This window comes from Rhinopithecus roxellana, chromosome 3 (assembly GCF_007565055.1).
Source record: "Rhinopithecus roxellana isolate Shanxi Qingling chromosome 3, ASM756505v1, whole genome shotgun sequence".
Lineage (NCBI taxonomy): Eukaryota > Metazoa > Chordata > Mammalia > Primates > Cercopithecidae > Rhinopithecus > Rhinopithecus roxellana.
Genome location: NC_044551.1, coordinates 125,372,391 through 125,388,706, shown reverse-complemented (window position 1 = coordinate 125,388,706; position 16,316 = coordinate 125,372,391). Strand labels below are relative to the sequence as shown.

The following is a 16,316-nucleotide window of genomic DNA, read 5'->3' as shown; positions in this document are numbered from 1 at the left end:
AGCAGTTAACATCCCATGGTGCCAAACCCATTTTTAGCCAAGAGGGATTTTACTGAATGGGGCCTCAACCCCCTAAATCTTGGGAGGGACTCTAATCTTCCTAAGTTGGGCCTTGAACCCAAGTTCGGCCAAGTGTCTTTGACTTTTATTAAGGGGGTCTTTAACCTTCTCTGTCTTAGGAGAGAGTTAAGTTGGGCCTCTAACCTAATCCCATCCTCTACCTAGGTAAACGCACTCCACTTACCCAAAGTTGGCCACTTGGTGTAGTGCACAGATTATTTTCCTTTGGGTCAGGGGTCTCTTCAGTATAATACCTTTGTGGTTCACCAGAAAAATGTTACTGGAAAGGGGTCCCAATCCAGACCCCAAGAGAGGATTCTTGGATCTTGCACAAGAAATAATTTAGGGTGAGTCCACAGTGCAAAGTGAAAGTAAAGTTTATTTAAAAAGTAAAGGAGTGAAAGAGTAGCTACTCCATAGAGCAGGGCATTCTCGAAAGTAGGAGGAGGAATGCACCCACCCTAAGTACAATACTTGTTTATGTATAGGATAACAAAAACAAAATCACAGGGATATATGCTCGACTACAGGGTTTGTGATAAAGGATTAATTTTCTTAATTATTATATTTTATAAGAATCAATATTATCTTTAAAGCAAAATTAGGAATGCTTTTGTTCTCAAGATATGGGGATATCAGGACATTCCTGGGCCTGGATCTGTTTAGTAAACATTATTAATCTGTTTCCTTAACCATAAACATCTAGAAGCTAGGAATGCCTAACCTCCTGGGAATGCAGCCTAGGGCCGCATTGAATGACAGCTTTTTCCTAGTCCTCATTCAAGACGAAGTCTCTCTGGTTTGAATGCCTCTGACATGCCCAAGAAACTCTGCTATGGCTTGCCTGTATCCCCACCCAAATCTCATCTTGAATTGTAGCTCCCATAACTCCCACGTGTTGTGGGAGGGAGGTGGTGGGAGATAATTGAATCATGGGTTAGTTTCCTCCATACTATTCTCGTGGTAGTAAATAAGTCTCACGAGATCTGATGGTTTTATAAGGGGTTTCCCTTTTTTCTTGGTTCTCATTCTGTTTTGTCTGCTGCCATGTAAGAATGCCTTTCTCCTTCCTCCATGAGTGTGAGGCCTCCCCAGCCACGTGGAACTGTAAGTCTCTTAAACCTCTTTTTCTTTATAAATTACCCAGTCTCGGGTATGCCTTTATCAGCAGCATGAGAATAGACTAATACAACCTCTGATCCAAATTTCTCCAAAGCTATCAACTTGGCTTTTTTAGTATGTAAACCTTCTTAAAGTTTCAAAATGAGGACTGAAGGAAATCAAAATATTTCACCCCAAAATGTATTTATCTGACATATTTTGCCATGGCTGTTCAGAGGGTCTGCAAATGAAGTATCCCTGCAAAGCTGTCTTTTGTGGGGAAGAGCTGCATCTGTAGAGAAAATCTGTATTGATGCAGCCAGGTTCTTTCTGAGGCCTTCCATTGTCTATATCAAGAAAAGATTAACTGAGAGTCTAACGACTTTAAAGGTCTGAAAGGCCGGGCGCGGTGGCTCAAGCCTGTAATCCCAGCACTTTGGGAGGCCGAGGCGGGCGGATCACGAGGTCAGGAGATCGAGACCATCCTGGCTAACACGGTGAAACCCTGTCTCTACTAAAAAATACCAAAAAAACTAGCCGGGCGAGGTGGCGGGCGTTGTAGTCCCAGCTACTCGGGAGGCTGAGGCAGGAGAATGGTGTAAACCCGGGAGGCGGAGCTTGCAGTGAGCTGAGATCCGGCCACTGCACTCCAGCCTGGGCGACAGAGCCAGACTCCATCTCAAAAAAAAAAAAAGAAAAAGAAAAAAAGGTCTGAAAAAGTATTCGCCATCTAGCCTCTCTGAGGTCTGCTACCTGTTAAGTTTCATCTATATAACAAGACCACCTTTGCTAGCCAGGCTTCCTCTTATCTCTCTCTTCCATAACAATATTTTGCCATTGTAACCTGTTTTGTCACAATCTAAGCCCCCATTCTTCCTGTAATCTCAATATGGTATATAAGCTTCTGAATCCTATTAGGGGTTGGAGTGATCACTCTGTGGTTCTCCCTTATGTACATGTTAAGAAATTTGTATGTCTTTTCTCCAATTAGTCTGCCTTTTGTCAGCAAATTTTTCAGTGAAACTTCAGAGGACAAAGCAGAAACTTTCCTTGGCATGTACCCCTAAATCTGTTTCCTTTTGGTATTTTCCATCTTACAGGCTGAGGCACCAAAGCCAGAATCCTGGAAGTCACCCTGATCTCTGGCCTCTCACTAATGCCTCACACACAATCTGTCAACTTCTTCCTAAACATCTCTTCAGTGTGGCCTTTCTCTCCAACCCCACTACCACTACCTTTCTAGACACCATCATTTCTCACCAGAATTTCCGCAATAGCCACTGAACTTGTTTTCCTGCTTCACGTCTCATATGCCTCAAACCTAGTAATCTCACACCCCTGCATATCCTCAGCACCTGGAACAGTGCTGGCACGAAGTAGACACAAAATCAATATTCGTTGAATTAACAAGTGAATGAATGAATTGCTATTGTAGGGAACAAATAAAAACTTCCCCTTTGCTCTCTCAAGTTTTACTGAAAAATCAACTGACAAAAGGTATATTAATAGAAATGACTTTCAGGCCGGGCGTGGTGGTTCACGCCTGTAATCCCAGCACTTTGGGAGGCCGAGGTGGGTGGATCACAAGGTCAGGAGTTCGAGACCAGCCTGGCCAATATGGTGAAACCCCGTTTCCACTAAAAATACAAAAATTAGCTGGACGTGGTGACATGTGCCTGTAATCCCAGCCACTTGGGAGGCTGAGGCAGGAGAATCGCTGAACCCAGGGAGGCGGAGGTTGCAGTGGGCCGAAATCGTGCCACTGCACTCCAGCCTGGGTGACAGAGCAAGACTCCATCTCCAAAAAAAAAAAAAGAAAGAAAAAAGAAATGACTGTGCTCAGAGAGGAGAGTCACAAAGTAATTACCCAAATGGGGTACAGAAGCTGATATACTTACTATCTTGAAGTTACAGAAAGAGTGGAAGCTCAGCACATAGCCAAAAACAGATTATGGTGTTAAATCGGTTATAGTAGCAAGACAGGGTGAGGGAGAGAGAGAGAAGAGGAGAACTGGCTAGCAAAGGTGGTCTTATTATGTAGATGAAATCTCACAGGTAGCAGTCCTCAGAGAGAATGTTTATAAACCTTTAAAGGTATCAGAGTCTCGGTTAATCTTTCCTAGACGGGACAAGTGAGGGTCTCAGAGAAAGCCTCACTGCATCAATGCAGATTTTCCTCTACAGATTCAATCTTCCCCACAAAAGGCAGGTTTTTAACTATTCTTATATGTTTAGCCCATCCAAATAACCATCTTGAACTATGTCAAGGAAATATATTTTGGGGTGAAATATTTTGGTTTCCTTCATTAGCCTCATGGAATTCACAGTACAGCTAAGAGATCAACGTCAAACAAGTATCAGTAGATATTAAGGGGGGTCCAAGCAGCATTCCTGGCTATCTTAGACTCTAAGATGAATTGGGGCCCTAATCCAGATGGAAGTCTCAAGAGTTGACTGCCTAGGGTTATGTTTAATAGTGGCCAGAGGAAAATAATTTATACAGATGAGACACACGAGGACAAATGTATCAGCTAACCTTTTTCTCTCTTAATGATGACCCCACTCATTTATAATGATATGTAAGTTGCTATGATGATTTGTGCAGAAAGGAATTAACTGAACTAGCTAGCAGAGAATTAGGTGTGATGGAATAAGATGGAACGAAGTTTATTTATATGTTAGATTTCTAAAACTTAATTGTAGATTCACATGCAAGTGTAAGAAATAATGCAGAGAGATCTTGTTTACTCTTCACCTTGTTTCCCCCAATAGTAACATCTTGTATAACTATAAGTGATACAGTTCACCAACCTTAGTTTTACATGCACACGTGTGTATGTATGTGTGCGCACTTATTTCTATGGAATGTTATCACATGTATAGATTCATGTGACCATCATTACAGTCAAGAACAAAATAGTTCCATCACAAGGTTTTTCTCATACTACCTACTATTTTAATAACGACATCTTCTTGCCTCTAAATTCCACTCCCTCCTTAATCCCTGGCAACCACAAATCTGCTCTCCATCTTTGTAATTTTGTCATAAACTGAATCACACAATTACTCTTGAGATAGATATTTTGTGTTCAGCATAATTCCCTTGAGATCCATCAACATTCTTATACTATTAGTTGTTCCTTTTTTTGCTGAGTAGTATTCCGTGGTATGAATGTACCACAGTTAAACTATTTATTCATCAAAGGATATTTGGGTTCTTTCTAATTTGGGGCTATTAATAATGCCACTCTAAAATTTGGGTGCAGGATTTTATGTGAATATACATCTTAATTTCTCTGTGAGAAATGTCCAGTAGTGCAATTGCTGGGTCATACAGTACTTAATATGTATAGTTTTTTAAAGAAACTATCAAACTGTTTTCTAGAGTGACTACAGCATTTTACATTTTCACCAGCAACGTATGAACAACACAGTTCCTAGTTTCTCTACATTCTTGAATTTGCGTTGTCACTATTATATATTTGAGCTATTCGAATAAGTAGGTAGTGAAATCTCAGTGGTTTTTAAAACATTTTCCTACTGGCTAATTATGTTGAACATTTTTCATAGGCTTATGCTATCTGTATATTCCCTTCAGTGAAGTGTTCTTTCATTTATGTTTGGCCCTTTTCTAACTGAATTGTCCTTTTACAGTTGATTTGGGTTTTTTTGTTTGTTTGGGTTTTTTTCAGGTGGAGTCACGCTCAACCCAGGCTGGAGTGCAGTGGTGCGATCTCGGCTTACTGAAACTTCTTCCTCCTGGGTTCAAGCGATTCCCCTGCCTCAGCCTCCCAAGTAGCTGGGATTACAAGCACGCATCACCATACCTGGCTAATTTTTGTATTTTTAGTAGAGATGGGGTTTCATATGTTGTCCAGGCTGGTCTCGAACTCCTGACCTCAGGTAATCTGCCCGCCTCAGCCTCCCATAGTGCTGGGATCGCACCTGGCTACAGTATTCTCAATACAGTTGAGTTCTGAGGGTACTTTATATATTCTAGATACAAGTCTTTTGTCAAATGTGTGGTGCCTTCATCCATTTTTGTTGCTATAAAAGAATAGCTGAGGCTGGGTAACTTATAAAGAAAAGGGTTTTATTTGGCTCACTATTCTGCAGGCTGTACTAGAAGCATGGCACCAACATCTGCTTCTGGTGAGGGCTTCAGGCTGCTTCTATGCATGGCAGAAAGGGAAGGGGAGCCACTGTGCTGAGATCACATGACAAGAGAGGAAGTATGAGAGAGGGGGAGGGTGCCAGGCTCTTTTCAACAACCAGCTCTTGAGGAAACTCCTTGGGAACTAGTAAAACCATAACTCATTCATTACTGTGAGAATGGCACCATGCCATTCATGAGGAATCTGCCACCATGACCTAAACACCTCCCATTAGGCCCCACCTCCAACATTCAGGATCAAGTTTCAACACGAGGCTTGGAGGGTCAAATATACAAACTATACCATGTGGTTTGCAAATATTTCCTCTTGCATATTTATGAAAATTTTCTCCTGGTAGCTGGTCTTGAAAGGCTGCATTGTCTACTCCCACAAGGTCTAATGATGATCCTGAGGTCAATAAGTTCTAAAAAACAGTGTTGTTGTTGTTGTTGTTGTTTTTTACCATCACTAGACTGGTGACCTAGGAAAAGGCAGGACCATTGCAGGTGAGTCCTATTTCTGTTAAAAGCTTATTATGGACTAAGTACTGGGTTAGGACCTAAAGGATTAAAAGGCATCCTCTGTCTTCAGAGGGCTAGTTTAGGGAAGGAGACATTTAAATAAACCAAATACTAACAATAACAATTTGGCATGCTAACTACTAAGATACTTTCCCCAGGATACACTTATCACAAGGGAGAGAATCTAAGATTAGGCAGCTTGGGAAGTCTTACTGGAGAAAGGCTTTCAAGTACAGTTTAAGGAAACATTTTTTCATAGTTCACAGCAGGTCCTTTTCCCATATTACAACATATTTTCCAACCTGTCCAAATTTAGTTCTACTCTCCGTTCACCATAAATTAATAAGAAAGGCATACATGTGGATGATGAGCACTCTGATGATTCTCTTTAGGGAGTTCCACATGGTGCTCACACGTTAATGTGTTTCTGTGTATGCATTTTGCAATACCTGCCAGTTAGCTCTAAAACAGTCCCAAGATGGATCTGAGCCCATGTGGTATCTTGGCACCTTTTCTGTAAAATGAAGATATTGGAATGTCTATCTCACAGGATATGAGGATAAAATAAAATGATAAAAGCTCTTGAAAGGTGACTGACACATAATAAATATTAGATATTTTTATTATCATGATGCAAAATCCATTCATGTTATCTCCAAGTCCACCATCCACACATTATAAGAATAGGGCAAAAGTTATATAGTAACAAACACGGAGAAGGCAAAGGATATCTTACCTAACTTTCCTAACAAGAGGGTGTGAAGATGTCATGACATCACCATGGATGCAGTAATGGCCTTATCTTCACATAGGAAAGTCCCAGGTGTTAGAAAAGGTGCTATTCATCATAAAGGTTTTAAGGGGAAGTGAAAGGGTAGTGAGTGCAAACAAAAGCTTGGGGCAGAATTGGGGCATCTACTTCAGTGGAGCATAACTCACTGTTAGTTTTCTAGCATAGTTTATGGGTCTTTCCTATATGATAGAAAAGTCCAGGCCGGGCGCGGTGGCTCAAGCCTGTAATCCCAGCACTTTGGGAGGCCGAGACGGGCGGATCACGAGGTCAGGAGATCGAGACCATCCTGGCTAATACGGTGAAACCCCGTCTCTACTAAAAAATACAAAAAACTAGCCGGGCGACGAGGCGGGCGCCTGTAGTCCCAGCTACTCGGGAGGCTGAGACAGGAGAATGGCGTGAACCCGGGAGGCGGAGCTTGCAGTGAGCTGAGATCCGGCCACTGCACTCCAGCCTGGGTGGCAGAGCAAGACTCCGTCTCAAAAAAAAAAAAAAAAAAAAAAAAAAAGAAAAGTCCAGACAAGAAGTGACTGGTGACCACATACAATAATGAATGCTAAAATTGTAATTTTTAAAATTGTAATCTTGTCTCTGTAATATATGGTCAGTGTTACAACACAATTATTATTTTACAGATGAGGAAAGTGAGGCTCAGAGAAGCTAAACCCCTTACTTATTCAAAATCACACAGCCAGTAATAGTCAAGGCTGGAATCCCAACTAAGCTCTGGCAGACTGAATCCTATACTTTCCCTACACCAAAGAGCCACAGGTACTGCTGGCTTCCTTCCCTGACTTCATTATTTTTGCCTAATATCAGTAGCATGGATCATTTATTCATGATTGCCCTCGGTAAAGCCATTTTCTTATTCATTTAGGGTAAGACATTGTTTTCTTTATTAATCAGAAGAGAAAATGGTTAACAAAAGTTTGTGTTCCTAATTGAAATGATTCTTAAGATGAAAAGATAGAAAAACATGAAACCCTGCTTAAAACACAAGGCTAAAATCAGAATTTGTGGAGATGGATCAATCCAACAGTAAAGAAATCAATTTTTCCTTCCTTGTCGTTACTCATGTTCATCCATCCTTTCGTTGGCATTAACACTGTTAGGCCTGACAAAAACAACAATTTACATATTAATAAAGTCTACAATTGTGCTGTGCAACGCAGTAGCCACTAGCCACATGTGGCTCTTGAACCCTTGAAATGTGCCAATCCTGACTAAGATGTGCCCTAAGTGTAAAATGTACACTGGATTCCAACTAGTATCTAAAAAACAGAGAAAATATTTAATATTTTAAATCACATATTAAAATACTATTTTTAACATAATGGATTAAGTAAATTTAAATTAATTTCACCTGGGTTTTTTTTGTTGTTTTTGCTTTTTTGAGACGGAGTTTCGCTCTTATTGCCCAGGCTGGAGTACAATAGTACGATCTCGGCTCACTGCAACCTCTGCCTCCTGCATTCAAGCGATTCTCCTGCCTCAGCCTCCCGAATAGCTAGGATTACAGGCATGTGCCACCACGCCCGGCTAATTTTGTATTTTTAGTAGAGACAGAGTTTCTCCATGTTGGTCAGGCTGGTCTCCAACTCCCTGCCTCAGATGATCCGCCCGCCTCGGCCTGCGAAAGTGCTGGGATTACAGGCGTGAACCACCGCGCCTGGCCTCACCTGTTTCTTTTCACTCATTTAATGTGGCTTCTCGAAAATGTAAAATTACATAAGTGGTTTGCATTTGTGGCTCCCATCATATTTTCATTGGACAGCACTGATACAAGATGAAAAAGAGGGGAGAGTTACATTGAAAGGTAGCACATTTTCTTGAAATTTCTGGAGGGGAAGGTTAAAGGGGAGAAAACGGAGCTTGTTAGCAGTAGGTGTGACCTACTGCGGTAAACACCTAGTGTGAATTAAAAAGGGGGGGTCACATATTTTGATTCTGTTTCTACTCCCTTCCCCCGATGCTAACGGAACAGGTGGCAGTCTCCCAGGGACCAGTCCTCAGCAGTCCGCGGGTCTCGGCCGGAGCCGAGTCGCTGAACACACCTGTGCGCCAGCGAACCCTGGCGCAGGGTCCACGCCCCCTCCCCCCGTGTTTTTATTTTCCGGGCGTCAACTGTCAGTCTCGCACGTCTCTCCTAAGAACTACCGAGTAGGCCGGGCCTGCCTGTGGTAAGCGTCCCCCTCACCCCTCATCCCCCCAGCCTGGCCCCGGGAACCCAGATGCCCCTGCCCGAGCCTGGCTGCGGGCCGACTGGTGGCCGAGACGCCACTGGGCGGGCGGCCTGCAGGGCTTGGGGGCCCGCCAGCAGCGAACGGGAGGAGCCGCGGGCGCGTCCCGGGCCTCCGGGCCGCAGGGGGCCGCTGTGACCCGCCTGCGCCCCTGCCGCGCCGAAAGGCGGGGAGCCGGGTTTTGGGGGAGAATTGGAAAGCCGAGGGTAGCCTCGGGGGGCGGGCGCTCTGGAGTGGCGGGTGCTCGGGCTGCCTTCCGCTCAGTCAGAAGCACTGAGCAGCCGAGCCGCCAAGCCAGGCCCGCCGCCCTCCTCCTCCATGAGGCCCGAGTGAGGCGCGGCGGCTACAGCCGACCCGCGGCGCCTTCCCCCCCACCCCGCGTCCTATCGCGAGCGCAGCGGCCCCTGGAGGAGGAGGCGGAGGAGGAGGAGCATGTCGGACGGTTTCGATCGGGCCCCAGGTGCTGGTCGGGGCCGGAGCCGGGGCCTGGGCCGCGGAGGGGGCGGGCCTGAGGGCGGCGGTTTCCCGAACGGAGCGGGGCCTGCTGAGCGGGCGCGGCACCAGCCGCCGCCGCAACCCAAAGCCCCGGGCTTCCTGCAGCCACCGCCGCTGCGCCAGCCCAGGACGGCCCCGCCGCCAGGGGCCCAGTGCGAGGTCCCCGTCAGCCCCCAGCGGCCTTCCCGGCCCGGGGCGCTCCCAGGTACGGAGCAGCTCTAAGGGCCCCAGTCCTTGGCGAACGCTTCCCCACGGCCTTCAACGCGTGCCGAGGCCCGACGTTGTCTGCGGTCCCCACCCCCGGTTCCCCGAAAGCATTTCCCGAGAGGGCCGCGTGACCGGGTAGGGACGGGCCCGGAACCGGGTTTGGAAGGTGTCTGCTGGAATCCTTTGTGCGCCCGGCTGGGGGAGGGGCCGGGTGCGCGGTCTAGGAGTTCGCCGTCCCGGGAGGAAGTAAAAATCGCCTCCCCTCAGCAGCCCTCTAAAGCGAGACCCTAGCAACCAACCACCTCTTTTTCACCGACCCCTTTAAAAAGACAGAGAGGGAAAAAGCTTGCAAGCACTCATTTAGAGGCAGGTATGCCCATAAATGAGTCACAGCAAGTCTATTGTTCCTTTTTGTAGGCTATCTGTACACATCTCGGCGATAACCATAAATTTCATGACGGTTCCTATTTAACGCTTAAAAACAGACGCTTTTCAGATGGTTTTTCAGTATATAGCAAGTTGTTGTATAAAGGAAGGAAAGCATCTAACGCCCCGTTTTTTTCTTTCTCAGAGCAAACGAGGCCCCTGAGAGCTCCACCTAGTTCACAGGATAAAATCCCACAGCAGAACTCGGAGTCAGCAATGGCTAAGCCCCAGGTGGTTGTAGCTCCTGTATTAATGTCTAAGCTGTCTGTGAATGCCCCTGAATTTTACCCTTCGGGTTATTCTTCCAATTACACAGTAAGTACCCCCTTTTTCCTACAACTCTGGGTTAATTTACTGGAATAATGTGATTATTTGTTAATCAGAGTATGTTTGTGCTTTCTGTACTACACCTAAAAAATTTTTTTATTGTGAATGTTTTGAATTATTGAACTCAGAATGAAGCAAAGCTGATTCAGGAATATATTTTGTAGTTATATTCAAGGTATTAGAATGTAAGCTTGAGAGTACACATCTGTGTTCTTTGTTTCTAGTGATTATTCCATTATGTTAAAATAGACATAGTTTTGGTCCTAATTATTGTATGCAGAAATGTCCTACGGGGTTGTGATAAAGTACTTACATAGGTATAAAGAACGTTTAAACTTTCAGTTTTTCTTTGTAACTTATATAACAACTTTAAAAAATAGTCACTTTTCTTAAATAGTCGTACAAAGCACAGTTGGAATATGTAGAAAGGAATTTGTTGTACTGGATAAACCCAGATGAGTAAATGCATAGGGATTAATTGTAGAGAAGTGGGAGGGAATCATTGAAGAAATGATTGATGATGCTTTAGCTTAAGTCCTGTCTTTCCTGTCTTCTTAGTTTTATTGAAGTATAGCAGAGAATACTGTACTTAAGTGTTAGCTCAGTTTCATAGAGTGAACACTCAACTAACCAGCATCACAGTCAGGAAATAGAACATTATCAACATCCCAAAAATTCCCTCTGTCTCCTTCCAGTTGTTCCTGATGTCCAAGTATAACCACTATTTTAACTTCATAGGATAGTTTTGCCTGTGTTCAAAGTTTATATAAATGAAGTCATATAGAATATTTTGTTTCTCACTTTCACTCAGTATCAAGATTACTCCATATTGTAGCATATAATTGGAGGTGACTTATTTTTATAACATTACATTTCATGAATATATCCCATTTGTCTGATGAACGTTGGTAGCTTTCACTCTTGGGTTATTATGAATAGGGCACATTCTGTGTCTTGCTGGCTGTATGCCTTTATTTCTGTTTGGTATATACCAAGGAGTGGAGTTGCTGGGACTTAGGGTAGCCAGCTTTAGTAGAGACCGCCAAGTAGTTTTCCAGAGATTGTTCCACTGTACATTCCGAGTAGTGTATGATTTACAGTTGCTCTACTTCCTGGTCGGCACTTGGTATTTTCTATTTAAGTTTAACCTTTCTGGTGGGCGTAGAGTATCTAGTTGTGTTTTTAATTTGTATTTCCCTTACAACTGATAATGGCACACCTTTTTTATTACCTCTTTTTGGTTCTCCTTCCATATTTTACAGTAAAAGTATAGAAAAGCTATGTTCCATGTTTTAGATACTCCATGATTCTTACACTGTATAGGAAAAAGCTTTGGGATTGGAAAGAAAAAGATATAACAGGAAAAGCAATTGATATAGGGTGCAAAAGGCCATCTATCGTGTGAGGTAGGAATGAGAGCATCTTGAGACTTGCCAGAAAATTGTATTTAGCTCACAGAGGAGAAGAACTATTAGAGCGCTATAAGTAGTTGAATAAACTCTTAAGGATGCTTGTTCTAGCAGCCACAAGCAGGTTCCCGTTTATTTTCTTCCCTATTGACTTGGGCTATTTTATGATAGCAGGGGTGTGTTTGTAACAATCGTGTATCAACTATCTTGACATGGTTCAAGTGACTTTGGGGCTGTAGAGCAGTATATAAAGTCATGTTAGTCCACTTACTTTGAGCCACTGCATCTTTTAGGCATTCCTTGCCATCCTCTTATAGATGAGCACCTCCTGTGCTCAATTTGCCAAAACAGATTGCAGCCTGGCACCTGGAAATCTGTGTGGCCTGCAGGTGTCTTCTCTAGCCCTGAATGGGTTTGTTTTTTCTTTTAGTTGTTTTAATTAATTACCAATACCTAAATTGGATATTAGAAACTTGAATCATAAAATCTGGCCTTAGTGGACTGGCATTGTGATACAGCAAAAATTGGTTGTAGCTGAGTAGAGGCATTCTCTTTAGATGGAGTCTGTGAGCTCTAATTTGCTTTCTGGCTTATTTCATTCATTTGTAATCTACCTGAATTCTACAGGCATTCAGGCTTACTACCCCTATTCTGGTATATTCTCTAGCCTTACTAGTTTACCCTAATCTTTACTGATAGTTAAGGCTAAAAGAGTTTTTCTCAATCCAATTAGTCACAGAACAGCAGAATCCTTTTTTCCCCCTGACTCTTAGGATGAGCTCTTGTTGCAAAGTAAATGTATTCTTGCGGTGGCCATAATCCAAAGTTAGCTACGTTCACTCACTTGTTCAACAGATAGTCAAGTACTTATCATGAGTCAAGCACCGGTGATATAGCAACAAACAAAATGGACAGAAATTCCTGTCTTCATGGAGTCTCTATTCTAGTAATCTCCTGTCTCAGTTTCCAGACATTTATTGAGTCTGCTTTTGTTCTACACATGAAAATCTGTTTCCTGGTATCCTTTTTCTAACAGCCTTTATGGTAGTCTTCTGCTGTGCTTTCTTAACTCCTTCAAGGCACCAAGCCCTTATATCTTCAGTTCTTCCTCTAATCCTGCTGCTAGAATTTCCTACTTTCCATACCTTCTTACCAGTGAGTTGCTATATCCATTTATTCCTGGCCATTGTTTCTTCTCAGACAAACCATTATGCCTTGAATATTTCATCACAGTTCACTTACCAGAGCCAAAAATTTAACAGGAATTCATAAAGCATTGATTAAGAGACAAGTTCCCTCCCTCCCCTGCAAAACGAGCTTTCTTTCTAAGAGAATCCCTCTTCAAGTTACTTCCCAGTTTTTCTTCTGCCTTGCAGTAGTATCATTCTCCAATAGGTAAAATTATTCACTGTCTCTCACTGTTCAAACCTCTGCAGTCTGATCTCCCTAATTATATTGATACTATTTTTGTGACTGATGTTCTTCTGATTTTTAAATTTATCCTCCTAAATCTCATTTTAAAACTTGGAGCACGGTAGGATCTCTTCAGTTTATAAGTCCCCATGTGCCAGGTCCTGTGCTAGGTGCAAAGGTACCTTTTTAGTCTATCAGAAGCTCCCTCTCATTTTTATAAGAACTAAATATTTAAGGTATAAATTTTGTTCTCTCTCTGAGCATAATCTCCTTCATTCCCAAGACTCAGCAATGATTATCCTCTTCCAGATTTCAACCTATGAATTTATTCTGTAGCATTTGTTGTTGTGAGCACCTCTTCTCCCCTACCTCTTTGGCTTCTGTGGCAGGGCTTTCTTTATCCTCCCAATTTGCAGATTATTCCTTTTCCCCTCAGATGACTGTTGGTGATGTTCTTTCTTCCATTTTATTACCTCCTCTGCTAATCCCACCTATTCCCTAGAATTTATCACTTATGTGCTAATAACCCTGACATCTTATTCTTCCTTTGAACTCGAGGCATACATTTTCATTTGTTTGACCACTTCCTGAGGACCTCACATTCAAATGCAAGTATAAAATCTATACACAGTATAAAAGTTATTTTTCTCATGCGAATCTCTTCTTTCTAACTAGCTGCTTACGTTAAGAGCTTGGTGGCATATTGACTCACCTCTCCTGCACACCCTTGCCTTAGTTCAATCCAGCTAGCTAAAGTAGTCTTGACTGTATTCACTCTCTGTAGTGTCTGATCAGTTTTCTTTTATTCCCACTGTTTTGTAATAGGTTCTCATCTCTTGACGATGTATATAGAGTACCTACCATGAAAAAGTACATTTTCTAATTGATACTGCTCCCAATCTCCCATAGAATTCTAAGAAAAATAAAACTTGAAAATATCCCTGTTTGGAAGCCATTTGATTCCACATTGAAGACTGAAGAAATTTGTGGCTTTAAAAAATCTGGTGCTAGAGAAGTAATGCAGGCTTTGATTCAAACACGTTGGAGTGCCTGTCTGTTCCAAATACTCTATCCTTCCTTTTTTGCTTAAAATGGCAGGCTCTGGATCCTCTGTTCTGCTATATTCAGAGCAGTTCTACTTTCTTCTTTTACTTATCAGATTTTACATTTTCTTAAAAGAGAGTTCTGTTGATTTAAAAAAAAAAAAAAAAAAAAGGATTGCAAATCAGTGTTCTAAGCGGCATTTTTGCCACAAAGAATGACATTTGATGGAAACAGGAAATTAGTACCTTCAGCTGGGACCCCTACCTTTGCCTTTCTCCTATTCCTTGTCATTAATAGTGGTAGGGTACTACAAGTCTATAAAACTAACAACTGTATATCAAAAACTTAAGACTAGTTTTTAGTTATGAAATTCCCACATGTATGTAGTTAACATTAAGTATATGAATGTGTACAATTATGCCTAACTGCTTTCACAATTTTATACTGTCAGTATTTATAATGGGAACATTTTCTCACTCTAGAGGTAAGTACTGTTGTCTCTTGTTTTCTTAAATGGCCATATGATATTCCATTATATAGATACATGATAATGTATTTAACCAATTCCTTGTTAATGGATTGTTACATGGATTTTTTGGCAATGAACATCTTTGTACATAAAGTCAAAATTGGGTTTTAAGCTTTTGTCATTTATTTTGAGTTTCACATAGAAGTTAAAAGTATAGGCTTTGTTCTGCCCCCAATTCTAACTTGTTTTGTGACCAAGCACAGTCACTTAAGTTGGTGCATGGTCCTTCCTTGCTCAAACCCTCTCCCCCATCCTGTTTTTCCTACTCCCTTAAGAACCAGTTTCCTTAATTTGGCCCCCAAAGCCCTCTAAGATCTCTCTCCTTATCTGCTTCATTGACCTCATTAGTTACCACCCTTCCTTAGCTTCTGTATTCTAGTTATTGTCTTTGTTTTTCAAAGCTATTAGGCCTCCTTGGGGCCTGTGTGCTTTTTATGCCCTTGGAAAGACAGAGAATGTCTTTCCTTAGATATTTGTATGGCTGGATCTTTTTTTCGTTCTCAGTTTATATATTAACTCTAAGAATCTTTCCTTGGCTTTTTGCTTTTTAATCATTTATTTTTATTTTATTTTTTATTTTTTTGTAGTACATTTCAACTTCTAAATATGTCTTCCATCATGGGTGATGAGCTCCATGAGAGGGGAGCCTTGTCTGCTTTATTCATGTCATGGCAGTATCCCATCCCAAAACAGTCTTTGGCACTTAATAGGCACTCAGCAGCCACACCATTTTGAATGAATAACCAAAATGACTTAACTACTCTGCCTGTTTCTTCTGTGAAGGGAGGAGGATAATGCTTACCTCAAAATTTTGTAGGTTAAACAAGAGGCAGGCAAAGCCCTTATGGTGTCTATCACATATCTTATATGCAGCTGGTGGCTATTAGCTTATTAATTGGAGTACCATCCTAGGTGCCAAGAAATACAGCTTTGTATCATTCTTTTTGGATGCTTTTTATACTTTAGCCCATTTATGTATGAATATATGGTTGTTGCGTTTGGAATATGACTCAGTATTCTCCTAGAAATTTAAAATGTAATTCATTTGTTGAACACTTTGTGCTTTACTATGTGATCTTCACCAGTCTAGGCAAATTTGATTAATTCACTTAATCCTCAGAGTCATAGCTATAATATCTATGATTAGTAAATAATTTCATCAATATTAATACCTCCTATTATAGTAGAGTGTTTAACTTGGGTTCAAATGTGTGACAAAAATTTAATGTAGTAGAGTTTATCTATCCTTCTATTCAATGAACACTGTACGTGAATGAAAAAGGCACACGAATCTGCTATTTCTACAGCTGGTTTTACTTCCTGAGTGCCTCTTATAGTACATGCAACTTTTGCTAAGTATCCCTTCAGTCTCTAAAGATACATAGGCCGGGCATAGTGACTCTCACCTGTAATCCCAGTGCTTTGGGAGGCCAAGGTAGGTGGATCATTTGAGGTCAGGAGTTCGAGACCATCCTGATCAACTGGTGAAACCCCATCTCTACTAAAAATGAAAAACAAAAAATAGCTGGGCCTCGTGGTGCATTCCTGTAGTCCCAGTTACTCCGGGAGGCTGAGGCAGGAGAATCGCTTGAACCTG

General features: G+C 42.1%; 1 protein-coding gene across 4 annotated transcripts in view; it reads left to right on the top strand.

The window, feature by feature from the left end:
* Positions 1 to 8,450: 8,450 nt before the first annotated feature.
* The window catches only part of PAIP1 (poly(A) binding protein interacting protein 1), a 32,473-nt gene continuing 24,607 nt past the window's right edge, over positions 8,451 to 16,316 (top strand). The window contains exons 1-2 of one of the 4 annotated variants that reach the window (XM_010363141.2): positions 8,451 to 8,809; positions 10,143 to 10,312. In XM_010363141.2, the coding sequence (XP_010361443.1) occupies positions 10,214 to 10,312 (99 nt within the window). In that variant the 5' untranslated portion in view covers positions 8,451 to 8,809; positions 10,143 to 10,213. Of the gene's footprint in view, positions 8,810 to 8,982; positions 9,707 to 10,142; positions 10,313 to 16,316 lie in introns of those variants that run through there. The other 3 variants (XM_010363140.2, XM_010363139.2, XM_010363142.2) reach the window with 3 other exon arrangements.